Source organism: Staurois parvus, unplaced genomic scaffold (genome assembly GCF_062004578.1).
Source record: "Staurois parvus isolate SC_StPar_1 unplaced genomic scaffold, SC_StPar_1.0 ptg000574l, whole genome shotgun sequence".
In the NCBI taxonomy this organism is placed as follows: Eukaryota; Metazoa; Chordata; class Amphibia; order Anura; family Ranidae; genus Staurois; species Staurois parvus.
The window spans coordinates 2,094,440-2,109,419 of NW_028318370.1; the positions used below are offsets into that span (position 1 = coordinate 2,094,440).

Genomic DNA, 14,980 nt, shown 5'->3' on the forward strand with positions numbered 1-14,980 from the left:
GGAATAAAAAAGATACAAAACACCTGGCGCATGTACTCCACCCTCAACTCACCCGTTGACCGATCCAGCATATTAAGGCACCTGACAATGCCAAACTCTACCACAACAAAGGAATCTCTTCCTTGTTTGAGCATTATTATTCCCAACTTTATCATTTGTCTACGGCAAATCCTGATGCTCCTTCCGTTTCCTCTCTTTCGGCTATGTCCCAATACATTGCGGAGACGGCGTTGCCAGTTCTGGATGCACAGGACGCATTGGATCTAGAGGAGCCCTTCTCGATAATGGAAGTTCTTGGGGCAATTAAGGCCTTGGAAATTGGTAAGTGCCTGGGCCCAGACAGGTGTACCCCAAGATTTTACAAAATATTCGCCGCCCAACTGGCCCCGCTTCTAGTCCAAGCTTTTAATGTTATTGACGACTTGAAAGTGCCCTCATCAGCCTCTTTGTCCGCCAATATCTCGGTCACCCCTAAGCCAGGTAAAGACCCTTTTCTTTGTAGTAGCTACCGCCCAATCTCTCTACTTAATTTAGATGTTAAGCTTTTGCTAAAGTTCTAGCGAACCGCATTTCACCTTTTCTACCCACTTTGATCCACCACGATCAGGTTGGCTTTGTTCCTGGTTGAGAAGCTAGGGATAATACGTCTAAAACAATCCATCTTATCTCTTACATCAAGCAACATGGCTTAAAAGCTTGCCTCCTTTCATTTGATGCTGAGAAGACTTTTGATCGCGTTGACTGGCACTTTCTACATTTTACCCTAGAACAGATATATTTGGGTTTGCGGTTCCTCACTCAGATTATGTCCCTCTATTCTCATCCTTCGGAGTCTGTCCTGGTGAATGGTACAGTTTCTACGCCCTTCCCCATATCAAACGGGACTAGACAGGGTTGCTCCCTCTCACCTCTTCTCTTTGTTTTAGTAATGGAACATCTTGTGAGAGCCATACAAGCTAATGACTCAATCTTAGGCATCCGCAGTTCCTCCTCACATCACAAATTATGCCTATACGCAGATGACCTTCTGGTTTACGTTCAACAGCCATTTATTTCGCTCCCTAATCTATTCCACAAATTCCACAGATTTTGTTTATTCAGTAATTTCAAACTTAATACAGTATCTCTAAAACGGAGGCTTTGAATATCTCTTTGCCTGACCGTGTGTTGGCGAACCTACTCTTTAATTTTTCTTTTCAATGGCAACCAAAGGCTATTACGTACCTGAGGGTCATGATGACTGCCGATCGTAATACTTTATATTCCATTAATTACTTACCCCTGCTTTCACATATCCAAAACGATCTGGCTTCAGGGGGCGCTTCAGCTTTGCCCTGGTTTGGACGCATCAATACCCTCAAGATGGATACCCTACCTAAGTTACTGTACGTTTTCCAGACTGTACCGATCTCTGTGTCTAGGAGTTTTTTTCTCTCTCTATGCTCTCTTTCGATCTTTTAGATTTATTTGGCACCAAGGGTTCTCAAGGTTAAAATATAGGTTACTTACTTACCCGAAACTCGGGGGTGGAGTGAGTTTGCCTGACTTTGAGCTATACTATACAGCCGCGCTACTAGCTCAGATGCTTGATTGGTTCCCCAGACCCTTCCGTAAAGCCTCTGGTATGATAGAACAAGATCTATCTCAGGTTGATGTTCGGGCTCTACCATGGGGTTATGTCCATGACTTTCGGTGTTTCCCCAGCCTGTCCCCATTGACTGTGGCTGTACTGCGACTGTAGTATAAACAGGGCATCATCGCACTCTTATCTTCTGATCCCTCTCCCTTATTACCCCTATTTGATAACCACGCTCTTCCTCAAGGATTTGGCTCTTCTACTATCAGTCCCTTTACGTGTGCCTCATGGCCCGTAGCTCGAGACTTTATTTGCCCCCAATTGGGCCTTCCGCTTCTTCAAGGTCGGCCTAGGGATTGGTTGACCACTTTACATTTATCTTCATTCTGCAAACACTTATACTCTTCCTCCTACATTCATTGTCCACTCTCTGAGTTTGAGCGGTTGTGCTCCCACTCTGAACCGCCGAGACATGTCTTAGCTTCCCTCTACAACGTGCTACACAGTGCTCTTCATTCCGAATTCCTTCTCTATGCTAAGGCATGGGCTCGAGACCTAGGTAAAGACATATCGGCTGAAGACTGGTCCACATTGTTCCATTTCACTCATAAATCGTATGGTACAGGGACCCCCTCTCACTACACAAAATTTATCCTTCTACACCTAATCTCTGCTGGTGTTGTACTAAAGCTGTCGGTACACAGCTCCATATTTGGTGGGATTGCGACCAAATACAACCCTTCTGGCGTCAAGTTTTTGATATATATACAGTGGGGCAAAAAAGTATTTAGTCAGCCACCAATTGTGCAAGTTCTCCCACTTAAAAAGATGAGAGAGGCCTGTAATCGGCATCATAGGTAGACCATTAACTGGGGAGCACAAACTATAGATTTTACGTCCTCCCACTGTAAAAAATATTGCAAAAAACCTTGCCAACCAAGTCCGTCTCCAACCAAGGAGGCGCTAAGTGATATAGTGGCTATCCAGTCCTATGACAATTTGCCCCCACATTACCATGAGTTCCGGGATGTCTGTGACAAGAAAAATGCAGATAAATTGCCCCCTCTTCGCCCATATGATTGCCCCATTGAGCTGCTCCCAGGGGCAGAAATACCTTTTGGCCGCCTGTTCAATCTGTCAGAACCTGAACTAAAAGTACTCAGGGAGTGGATCGATGAGAATTTGGGAAAAGGCTTTATTAGACACTCCACTTCTCCTGCGGGGGCAGCCCTGTTCTTCGTTAAAAAGAGACTCCACCTTGCGTCCATGCATTGACTACCGAGACATGAATAAAATCACTATTAAAAACCGCTATCCATTACCCTTAATCTCGGAAATGTTGGAAAGACTTCATTCTGCTAAGATCTTTACCAAACTTCGATCTACGAGGGGCATATAACCTTGTCCGCATTCGTCAAGGAGACGAATGGAAGACTGCCTTCAGAACCAGGTATGGGCATTTTGAATCCTTGGTGATGCCGTTTGGACTCTGCAACGCCCCTGCAACATTTCAACACTTTATCAACGATGTCTTTCGTGATCTGTTGGACCAATTTGTAATTGCCTATCTGGATGATATCCTTATCTTTTCTGATAATTGGGAAGAGCACCGCAAACATGTTTGCACAGTTTTCGAAAGATTAAGGAAAAATAGACTTTACATTAAATTGGAGAAATGTGAGTTTGAACAAACCCGAATCCAGTTCTTAGGCTATATCATTTCTCCGGAGGGAGTGAGCATGGACCCCGAGAAGGTCAAAGCAGTGTTAGTGTCAGGGCTCCAGGGTATGACCAGAGGTATGTGAACTGACGCAGGGAAACGCAGGCTTCAGATAAGTTATAAACAATATAATTTATTAAAGACTAACAATACAAACATAAACGCAGTGCAATAATAAAACATAACACAGTGCAAACGAACCAAACCACCCACAGATAACAAGACATACAATGCAAGCGTCGTCAGGCAGGCCGGGTCAATAACAAACGGGCAGGTAGGAACAGGAGGAGCAGGCAGAGAGTAGTCAGGTCACAAGCCGGGTACAGCAACTAACAGGCAGGAAGGTACAGGGGGTCAGGCAGAGAATGGTCGGGGTCACAAGCCAGGGATCAGAACAGGAGAAGTCATCAGAGGTCAGGATCAAGCACGGTCAGCAACAAGACAGGAACAGGAACGCAGGTTTACAAGATACAGGGCCCAGGAAAAACACACACACCAAGGCAAAGCCTGCAGGTCTGGCCATCATTTAAATACACCTGCATAAGCAGTTTCAGGTGTTTGGCTGGCTGCAGGGTTGAGTCTCTGATTGCTGGGAGAACCCGCTGGCCAGCCCTGGTACTGCAGCCCACAAGGCAGGTGAGTCCCACCATTATTGGCAAGTCCATTCCTGACAGTTAGATTGGTCAGCACCCAGAAATGTTAAGGAAATTCAACGTTTTGTCGGGTTTGCCAACTTCTACAGAAAATTTATAAGAAACTTCTCTAGAGTGATAGCTCCAATCACACAACTTACAAAGAAAGGGGTACCCTTCGTGTGGACCTCTGAGGCACAAGCTGCATTTGAAAAGCTGAAAACTCTTTTCACTTCCACACCAATCTTGGTACATCCCGATCCTGAACTACCCTTTATAGTGGAAGTAGATGCTTCCAATTCTGCTGTGGGAGCGATCCTGTCTCAGCGAAGTGATGAAAAGATGCAGCTTCATCCTTGTGCCTATTTTTCCCATTTGATGTCTCCAGCCGAAAGAAATTATGATATTGGGAATAAAGAGCTACTGGCAATTAAGGAAGCCTTTTCGGAATGGAGGCATCTGCTAGAAGGGGCTAATCACCCTGTAACTGTTCTCACTGACCATAAGAATCTAGAATTTGTTCGTTCGGCCAAGAGAGTGTCTTCTAGACAAGTACGTTGGTCGCTATTCTTTTCTAGATTCAATTTTATCATTTCATATCGACCTGGATCAAGGAATGGTAAGGCCGATGCCTTATCAAGGATGCTGTCTGAGCCTCCCCAGGAGGGTGATTCCGAATGTTCGATCTTGACTCAAAAGAACTTTCTAGGGGCCACAAGTACAAAGACATTCTTGAGTCTTCTCAAAGAGGGGTATGAGAACGACCCACTTCTCAGTGATCCTCCTAGAGACATTAACCTTGAGTACAAGAACGGGTTTTGGACTCTTGAGCATCGTCTCTATGTACCTGAGTCGGCTCTGGTGGAAGTCCTCAAATTAGTGCATGACTCCAAACTGGCGGGACACTTTGGGATGTCAAAAACAGAGGATATTCTGGCACTTTCCTTCTGGTGGCCTTGTTATAAGAAAGATATCAAAAGCTACGTGGCCTCTTGTTTGACATGCGCACGTCATAAGGCACCCCGAGCTTCTCCTTTGGGGTTGCTCCAACCACTTCCAGTTCCATCAAGGCCTTGGGGGTCAATTTCTATGGACTTTATAGTCGAATTACCTCCTTCAAGAGAAATGACTACGATCTTGGTAGTTGTCGACCGCCTTATTAAATGGCTCATTTCATACCGGTTAAGGGGGTACCGTCTGCTGAACAAACTGCGGAGTTTATGGTTTGAGATGTTTTTAAATTACATGGAATCCCTGATGATGTGGTATCTGATAGAGGAGTACAATTTACTTCAAAATTTTGGAAAAGCTTTTGTTCAGCTTTAGGGGTAACCGTTAACCTGTCCTCTGCTTTTCATCCACAATCTAATGGTCAGACTGAGAGGACCAATCAAACTTTGGAACAGTACCTTCGGTGCTTCGTCAGTTATCTTCAGGATGACTGGGTGGACTATCTACCTACGGCAGAGTTTGCCTATAACAATGCTAAACATAGCTCCACTTCCCAAAGCCCCTTTTTCCTCAATATGGAGTATCATCCAGTTTTTATCCCGGATCTCCCTATCACAACTCAAATTCCTGCTGTTTCCAACAGATTAACTACATTGCAGGAGATTCAGGCGAAGTTGATCGAGACCTTGGGGAAGGCTCAGGAAAATTATAAAAAGGCTGCCGACAGTCGTCGCAGATCACTTCCTACCTTTCATGTGGGTGACAGGGTTTGGCTATCTACCAAAAATCTGAAGGTTCATGTTCCAGCTGCAAAGTTGGGCCAAAAGTTTGTGGGACCTTTCCAGATTTCTGCTCAGATCAACCCAGTCACCTTTCGCTTAAAACTTCCTGACAGTATGAAGATTCACCCTGTGTTTCATGTATCACTTTTCAAACCATTTCATGAAAATCCTTTCTCTGGAAGAATTCTTCCTCCTCCTCCACCTGTTGAGGTACAGGGTGAAGAAGAATATGTGGTAGAGAATATTCTTGATTCTAGGATGTTTAGAGGAAAATTGCAGTATCTTGTCAAATGGGAAGGATATGGGCAAGAGGAAAATACTTGGGAGCCTGAGGAAAACGTCCATGCTCCTAGATTGACAAGAGAATTTCACCAGAGGTTTCCTCACAAGCCTGGTCCTAAGACGTCCAGGGGACGTCCTATGAGGAGGGGAGTACTGTCAGAGCCTGGGATTGAACCTGGTCCTTCTGCGGTGGGAGGCAATGTCTCTTCTCACTGAGCTATCTGGAATGCTAGACAGCTCCCTTGACAATTCTTGGATAATCCTGCCTTGTGCCTTGTTTTCTCTTGAACCTTGAACTCCTTGCTCCTCCCATGAACTTCCTTATAAAAGCCATGTCCATGCACTTCCTCCTTGCCAGATTATTGTGCCTTACCAGCCAATATCCCGATTACTGTTCCTGCTGCTGTCTTCATCTACGTTACCGACCTTTGGCTTGCTACTGACTACAATTCTGCCTCATCCTATCTACTACCATTGGTGACCGATCCTTGGCTTGTGACTGACTCCGCTTCTGTTTGATCCCTGAACTGTTTGATCCGCTTTTGGTTTCCAGCCTACTCATTCCCTGGTGGGGTGATCCTGAGATCTGCGACCTGGCATTCACACGCAGCCAAATCCATCTCCACCATTAGGAGCTCTGGGGAAAACCGGTGGATGCTTAGACCCCGCACCTCAGGTGAGCCTGCGTCATTCCCAGTGTGGGCCGCTGGTGTACCAATCCTGCTGGTTTCAGGTAAGCCTTGCAACTGCTGTAGCAACTGGTCTCTGAACCTGACCTTATATCGTGACACCATACCTACTGTGAAGCATGGGGGTGGCAACATCATGCTTTGGGGCTGTTTCTCCGCAAAGGGACCAGGACGACTGATCCATGTACAGGACAGAATGAATGGGGCCATGTATCGTGAGATTTTGAATGCAAACCTCCTTCCATCAGCAAGGGCATTGAAGACCAAACGTGGCTGGGTCTTCCAACATGACAATGATCCCAAACATACCGCCCGGGCAACGAAGGAGTGGCTTCGTAAGAAGCATTTCAGGGTCCTGGAGTGGCCTAGCCAGTCTCCAGATCTCAACCCCATAGAAAACCTTTGGAGGGAGTTGAAAGTCCGTGTTGTCCAGCCACAGCCCCAAAACATCACTGCTCTAGAGGAGATCTGCATGGAGGAATGGGCCAACATACCAGCAACAGTGTGTGCCAACCTTGTGAAGACTTACAGGAAATGTTTGACCTCTGTCATTGCCAACAAAGGATATATAACAAAGTATTGAGGTGAACTTTTGATATTGACCAAATACTTATTTTCCACCATAATTTGCAAATAAATTCTTTCCTCATCAGCCAATGTGATTGTCTGGATTTGTTTTCTCATTTTGTCTCTCATAGTTGAGGTCTACCTATGATGCCAATTACAGGCCTCTCTCATCTTTTTAAGTGGGAGAACTTGCACAATTGGTGGCTGACTAAATACTTTTTTGCCCCACTGTATAACAGGATCTATGTTGTGTCCTTGGCCCCTTTGCCAGAGATTGCTCTCCTTTCCATATTACTGGGCTCACTGGCAGCACAGAAGAAAAGTTTGTTGCTTCTCTTTCTATCTGTGGGCTGCCAATTTCTTCTGGAAACCGGCCACCCCCTGCCTCTTCTGATGTGGGTTTCTGTGCTTAATGATATCATGCGTATAGGAAATGCTGGCATTTGACAATGATACCTATGATAAGTTGCTGTGGTCAATCTGGCTCCATTTCTCCTCCTCTTTGACTCTCCGAGATATGTGTTCCCCTGTCATGCCCTGATGGAGTTGAGCCTTGCTACACCAATTCATTTTGAAATGTCCGCCAGTTGGGCCTCGCGGCTTGCGCCTGGGTGCGGGCCACGGGGTCACTCCGGTAGGGTCCTGGTAGGAGGCCTCTTTGACCCTGCTTTTGCAGTTCCCATCTCCCAACCCTCTCTCTTCTTGCCCTTTATTATTTCTACAACAATCTTCTCTCTTTTCTTTTTTTACTTTTTATCTTTTTTCTTAGTTTGGGATATACACTTAGTTATACAGAGTTATTTCATTTTGTTTCATAAGTCCCACCTGGGGATTCCCCCCTTGAAACCATGTTTTTTTCATATCTACGTAATATATTCTATTGATCCTTTCATCTTCCCGTTGTATGGAATCACTTTCACCCACCCACATGGATCATGTCCACATCTGTGATATCTGTATGTTCATTTATTTGTACATGTTATCATTATTTCTAATGTTTTGTTCTGTTAAATTTGATATGAAAATATAATAAAGACAAATTTGCCTTTAGAAAAGGTACAAAAAAACGCTAAATGAAATAACCTAACTACCCTGAACACCCAAAAAAAAACCACACCCCCAAAGAATATTTCACCTAAGCCACTCAATGAACTGGTTGATTAGTGTACAAGTCCGAACATGAGTTAGGGGTTTGTGTCAATTTTTGCTGCTCTTCTCTTTTCTCATCTAGCAGACACTCCCACTGTCAGCCTGATTTGATATTTTGCCTGGGAAATTAATATTAATTTCTACAGCTGCAGGTTCCTCAAGACCCTTTTGTACTGAATTATACTGTAAGTGTACTGTCTCTCTTTATTTTGTAAAGGGATTTGCAATTCATTTGTGTTATATAAAGAAATGCAGGTACTGAAAAATTTAAAATATGGTTTCCAGAAGTCTACATTAAATTTTTCCATTTTATTGAAGTGTTCATTGAGGGATTTTTATATTATATCTTATCAATTCCTTTTGTTGATTAATAGATGGTTATGTAACCATAAACATATGGTGAACAGGGCACAGAAAAATAGCACGGGAGTTTTCAAATGATCTGTTTTATTGGCTCATTTATTTTCTTGTGATCACTAATCAATAAAGCCTAACTTTAGATTTGATATCATTTTAACCACTTGAAGACCAGCAAGTTAAAAAACAACCTTCCAATCCAGGTCATTTTTAGATCAATGCTTTGATACTTTGACTAACAATTGCTCTATACCCAAATTAATTTTATATTTATTTTTTTTAGACAGAGCTTTCTTTTGGTGGTAATTAACTACCACTGTTTTTTTTTTCATTATATAAAGGAAAAAAGACTAAGTTTCCTTAGTTTCTGCTATGAAACTTTGGAAATAAACTTTAAAAAAATGTATTCTGCTACAATTCTTTGGTGAAAAAAAATAGGTGTTTATTATTTATTCTGTGTGAAAGTGATAGAGTCTACAAACTATGGTATATATACATATTTAACCTCTTGCCGTCCGCCTGCTGTTTATAAACGGCAGGGCGGTGGCAGTCCAGGGGCGGGTTGCCGTTCATAAACGGCACCCGCCTTTTCTAGCTGTGCGCGCTCCCTGAGAGCGCGCACCACCGCAATCCGGTGCCCGCTGTGTCCTCCGGACACAGTGAAACACCGATCGTCAGATGGGACCTCTGTACGAGGTCCCGATCATGTGATCACTGATTGGCGAATCAGTGATCACATGCAAAGTAGTAAGCAAGATGTCACTTGTGACATCATTGCTTACTACGTGTGAAATCTGTGAATGATCACAGAGGTCACATGGTACAAGGCTATTCACAACAGCCTTGTACCATGTGACAAGCTGTGACCAATCACAGCTCACTCAGTATTTCTCAATGACTGCAAGAATGCAGACAGAGAGAAAGAGAAATGATTGCTTTTACATCCTATATGTGTATATGTAAAAGCAATCAGTGTAAAAAAAAAAAAAAAAAATCTTCATCACCCCCCCACAAGTAGTACAGTGTCACCATGGTGATACTGTACTGCTAGGGTGACAGTATGTAAATAAAAAAAATAAAATAAAAAATAATAATATAAAAAATTAAATAAAAATGTAAAAAAAAATGTTTAAAAATTATAATTTTTGGTTATAAACTAATTTGGATTTTTTTTTTACTAAAAAAATAACGGAATAAATTTTGGCCAAGATTTATGATGAAATATTATTTATTTGCAAAATTTTATTAAAAAAACACTTTTTTTCAAAATTTTTGGACTTTTTCATTTACATAGTAAAAAAAATAAAAATCCCAGCGGTGAATAAATACCACCAAAATAAAGCTTTATCTGTCTCAAAAAAATGGTAAAAAATTCATATGGGTACAGTATTGCATGACCGCGCAATTGTCATTCGAAGTGTGATAGCGCTGAAAGCTGAAAATTGCCCTGGTCAGGAAGGGGGTAAAAGTGTCTGGACAGGAAGTGGTTAAAAATTGATAAATTCTGATGTACTGACTGCCTATCTAATTTCTTGAGGCCCTAAAATGCCAGAACAGTACAAATACCTCTCAAATGACCCCTGTTAGGAAAGCGGACAGTCCAAGCTATTTAACCATTTCCATCTGCCCAAAGCCTATAAACAGCGGACAGGAAGCAGTGTCAATATGGGCTAATGTACCTGTAAATTAGCCTGCCTCAGCGGCTCCTGTGCAGCTCACAGAGCGAACCCTCGGGAGCCCGGTGATCCATGTGTCACTTGAACACAGCAGATCACATTACCACCGTGTCCGGTTAATCACATGGTGTTTTACCATGTATTTGCTGTGTCCAATCACAGCAATCACATGGTAAACAATAGAAACCAAAAGTAAACATTGTTTCGTTCTACTCTCACACAGAGAGAACTGTTGCTGCAGCATGTGAGTGTACAGCAACCTGTCAAGCCGTATGTACAATTACAGATTGCAGTGCCAGCCTGCCCCAGTGTCCCTGACTCTGTCCCAGTGTTAGAATAAAAAACAATGTAGCCAGCCCCTGTCACCTGTCCCAGTGCTAACAATCACACCTACATACACCATATCAATGTCCTGATCGCCATTCTTACCACATACTAACGCCATGATCACCACCATATGCCATACCAGTTCCCTGATCACTTCCGTACACCATAGCAGTGTCCTGATCACTGCCATACCCCACACCAGCATTCTGATCCCCTCATATGCCATACCAGCTTCCTGATCACTACCATACCCCATGCCAGCATCCTTATCACTGCAGTACCCTATACCAGTGTTCTGATCACCCTATTATGCCATACCAGTGTCTTGATCATTGCCATACCCCATACCAGTATCCTGAGAACCACCATACTCCATACCAGCATCCTGATCACTGCCATACCCCATACCAGCATCCTGATCACTGCCATACCCCATATCAGCGTCCTGATCACCACCATACCCCATACCAGCATCCTGATCACCACCATACCCCATACCAGTGTCCTGATCACTGCCATACCTCATACCATCATCCAGCATTTTATGGTCTCAACTGATCAATTTTTAAGTATATATCCCATAATTTGTGGACTCTCTAACTTTCACACAGACTAAATAATATACACTTTTTTGGTTGTTTTTTCCAAAAAAAATGTAGCAGAATACATTTGGCCTAAATTTACGAAGAAAGATTATTTATTTGCAAAATGTTATAACAAAACCTTTTTTTTTTTTCAAATTTCCAGTATTTTTTCATTTATATAGCAAAAAATAAAAAACCCAGTGGTGATTAAATATCATCAAAAGAAAGCTATAACTGTATCAAAAAAATATAAATTATTCATATAGGCACATTTTTGCATGACTGAGTAATTGTCACTCAAAGTGTGAGAGCGCTGAATGCTGAAAATCGGCCTGGACTAGAAGAGAGTTAAAGTGTCCTGACTTGAATTAATTAATAAGAGACATGGTGAGTTTTTTGAAGTTGTATTTTTTGCCACAATTTTTTGGAAAGTGAAGATAATAATCAAAATTAGATTTTATCTCATAAAGTTGTCATTTTAAAGTGTTATTTCTAACACACAGTGTGGGCTTCCTTTTTTTGCCACACATTTTTGGAAAATAAAGAATGAAAATGAACGTGTATCTTTTACACAATTTGGTGAATTTAATAAGATATTTCTCAGACGCAGCTTGGCATACTTAGAATTACACACCAAATCTGCTATTCCTTCTGACCATGGGGATACCACATATGTGAGCTTATTTGCAGTCTGGATGCACACCAGGGCCCAAAATCCAAGGAGCACCTTGCAGGCTTTCCAATTTTTGTTGGAACTGGAGTGCAAGGACAGTAGAAACACCCACAAAATTACCACTTTTCGACCAGTAAACACCCCAAGTTATTTCTAAGAGGCATAGTAAGTCTTCTGAGCACGCCACTTCTTTGCTACAGTTTTTTTCTTTTTTTTTCGAAAAATGCTGATGAAAAAGTAATTTTTTTCTGCACAAAATATGGTATGGTTATCTACCAATATGGTATCTTGTGTATCACAAAAATAAATTAAATTGTATCACAAACAATGTGCTGTAAAGCTCATCTCTGTAGTGATCAGGGACTATAGCTTGCTGTAACATCACCTATAGCAGTCCTTATTTCTATAAACTAAGCAATCCTAACCTACTGGTACATGACTGACCCCAGGAATGCCACGTTTACTGGCTAAGAGGTACAAGAGGCTAAAGAAAGGGTGAACAAAAAAGTTCCTATGGTTCCAGAAGTTCAGTTGTCCGCAGGGGATAGCTGAGACTTGTGTCTCGCAGGAAACGTAGTCAGTGGGATGTGCAGATGGGTCAGTTCTGGCAACAGGTGGAAACGTGGTCAATAAAAAGGATAAGGTCTGTGCAGACAGCAGGCATCACTGCACTGATGTGGTGGTGATCAGGAACACTATTTCTGGTTTAGGTGCCACTGTACTGATGTGGCGGTGATCAGAAACACTGTTGTTGGCTGCATTGGCTCAGGTGCCACAGAACTGATGTGGTGGCAATCAGGGACACTGCTGATGACTGCACTGGCTCTGGTGACACTGGCACTGGTATGGCTAGCAATCAGAAACATCATTGCTGGCTACACTGGTCTTATGATATTGTCACAGGTATGGCAGCAGTCAGGAACACTGTTGATGGCTTATACTGGTCTGGTGATACTGAGACTGGTATGGCAGCACTCAGGAACATTGTTGATGGCTGTACTGGTCTAGCAACACTGGCATTGGTGTGTTGGTGTTCAGGAACCCTGTTGCTTTCTTACACTGATCTGCTGACACTAGGACTGGTGTGGCCAGTAATCAAGAACAATGTTGCCGACTTACACTGATCAGCTAATACTGGGATTGGGATGGCAACAATCAGGAACAATGTTGCTGACTACACAAGTCTACTGGCACTGGGAATGGTTTGGTGGCAATCAAGAACACTGTTGTTGGCTTACACTGGTCTGGCAACATTGGGACTGATGTGGCAGCTATCATGGACACAGTGGTTTGGTGAAACTGGGACCAGTGTGGAGGTGATCAGGAACACTGTTGTTGTTACACTGGTCTGGCAACACTGGGGCCTGTGTGGTGCCATCAGGAGCACTGTTTCTGGTTGCACTTGCTGTGGCAACACTGACACTGATGTGACAGGGATCAGGAACTCTATTGCTGGCTTACACTGGTCTGCTGAGACTGGGGCTAATGTAGCAACAATCAGGAACTCTGTTGCTGGCTGCACTGGTCTGGTGACAGTGGGACTGGTATGGCAGCAGTCAAGAACACTGTTGCTGGCTGCACTAGTTTGAGTTACAGTCACTGGTGTGGCTGTGATCAGGAACACTGTTGCTGGCTGCTGGCGTGGTAATGATCAGGAACACTATTGCTGGCTTACACTGGTCTAGCAACACTGGGACTGGTGTGATGGCATTTAAGAACGCTGTTCTTGATAATATGGTTGCATAAGTGTGCACACCCTTAAACTAATACTTTGTTGAAGCCCCTTTTGATGTGATTCCAGCACTCAGCCTTTTTGGGTATGAGTCTATCAGCATGGCACATCTTGACTTGGCAATATTTGACCACTCTTCCTTGCAAAAACACTCTAAATCTGTCAGATTGTGAGGGCATCTCCTCTGCACAGCCCTCTTCAGATCACCCCACAGATTTTCGATCGGATTCAGGTCTTGGCTCTGGCTGGGCCCTTCCAAAACTTTAATCTTCTTCTGGTGAAGCCATTCCTTTGTTTATTTGGATGTATGCTTTGGGTCGTTGTCATGCTGAAAGAGGAAGTTCCTCTTCATGTTCAGCTTTCTAGCAGAAGCCCAAAGGTTTTGTGCCAATATTGACTGGTATTTGGAACTGTTCATAATTCCCTCTACCTTGACTAAGGCCTCAGTTCCAGCTGAAGAACAACAGCCCCAAAGCATGGTGTTGCCACCACCATGCTTCACTGTGGGTATGGTGTTCTTTTGGTGATGTGCAGTGTTGTTTTGGGCCAAACATATCTTTTGCAATTATGGTCAAAAAGTTCAACTTTGGTTTTATCAGACCATTATACATTTTCCCACATGCTATTAGGAGACTTCAGACGTGCTTTTGTAAAATTTAGCCAGGCTTGGATGTTTTTCTTTGTAAGAAAATGCTTCTGTCTTGCCACTCTACCCCATAGCCCAGACATATGAAGAATACGGGAAATTGTTGTCATATGCACCATGCAGACAGTACTTGCCTGATATTCCTGCAGCTCCTTTAATGTTGCTGTAGGCCTCTTGGCAGCCTCCCAGACCAGTTTTCTTCTCATCTTTTCATCAATTTTGGAGGGATGTCCAGTTCTTGGTAATGTCACTGTTGTGCCATATTTTCTCTTGATGATGACTGTCTTCCCTGTGTTTTTTGTGATTTGTTTGTTATGTCGTTAAGTTATTTCAGATGCTTCAAACATTAACAAAAGGCCCAAACTATCACATCCTGTCATCTGAATTAAACGAATGAATAAAACTGAATGTGTTTTTTTCGTTATCATTTATTGATTTGTTGAAATTAGTTATTATTGTGCTTCGGAGATTCTATACATCCAAATCCCCGGATAACGAAAATTCCATCTGAATTTCGATTCATAACTAAACGAATCTCACATGTCTAGACAGGTTTGATTATAATAAACAAACTGCTCAGCCCCATCATAAACATTAGGAAAGAATTGGCAATTCCAGAGAAGAGCAAGTAAAAATT

General features: G+C 42.8%; 1 protein-coding gene across 1 annotated transcript; it reads left to right on the forward strand.

The window, feature by feature from the left end:
• Positions 1–203: 203 nt before the first annotated feature.
• On the forward strand, positions 204–14,740 carry LOC149450446 (uncharacterized). The gene is made up of 4 exons (XM_089691952.1): positions 204–321; positions 4,677–4,922; positions 5,471–6,132; positions 14,669–14,740. Exons 1-4 carry the CDS (start codon positions 204–206, stop codon positions 14,738–14,740), a joined length of 1,098 nt encoding a protein of 365 aa, XP_089548078.1.
• Positions 14,741–14,980: the final 240 nt, after the last annotated feature.

Bases quoted from the DNA above. Each gene is read 5' to 3' on its own strand.
- LOC149450446 (XM_089691952.1), top strand. From the start codon at position 204: ATGTCCCAATACATTGCGGAGACGGCGTTGCCAGTTCTGGATGCACAG. The intron at 322-4,676 runs GTAAGTGCCTGG...GTCTTCTCAAAG, and splicing joins AATTAAGGCCTTGGAAATTG to AGGGGTATGAGAACGACCCA. The intron at 6,133-14,668 runs GTGGGAGGCAAT...TATGTCGTTAAG, and splicing joins TTGAACCTGGTCCTTCTGCG to TTATTTCAGATGCTTCAAAC.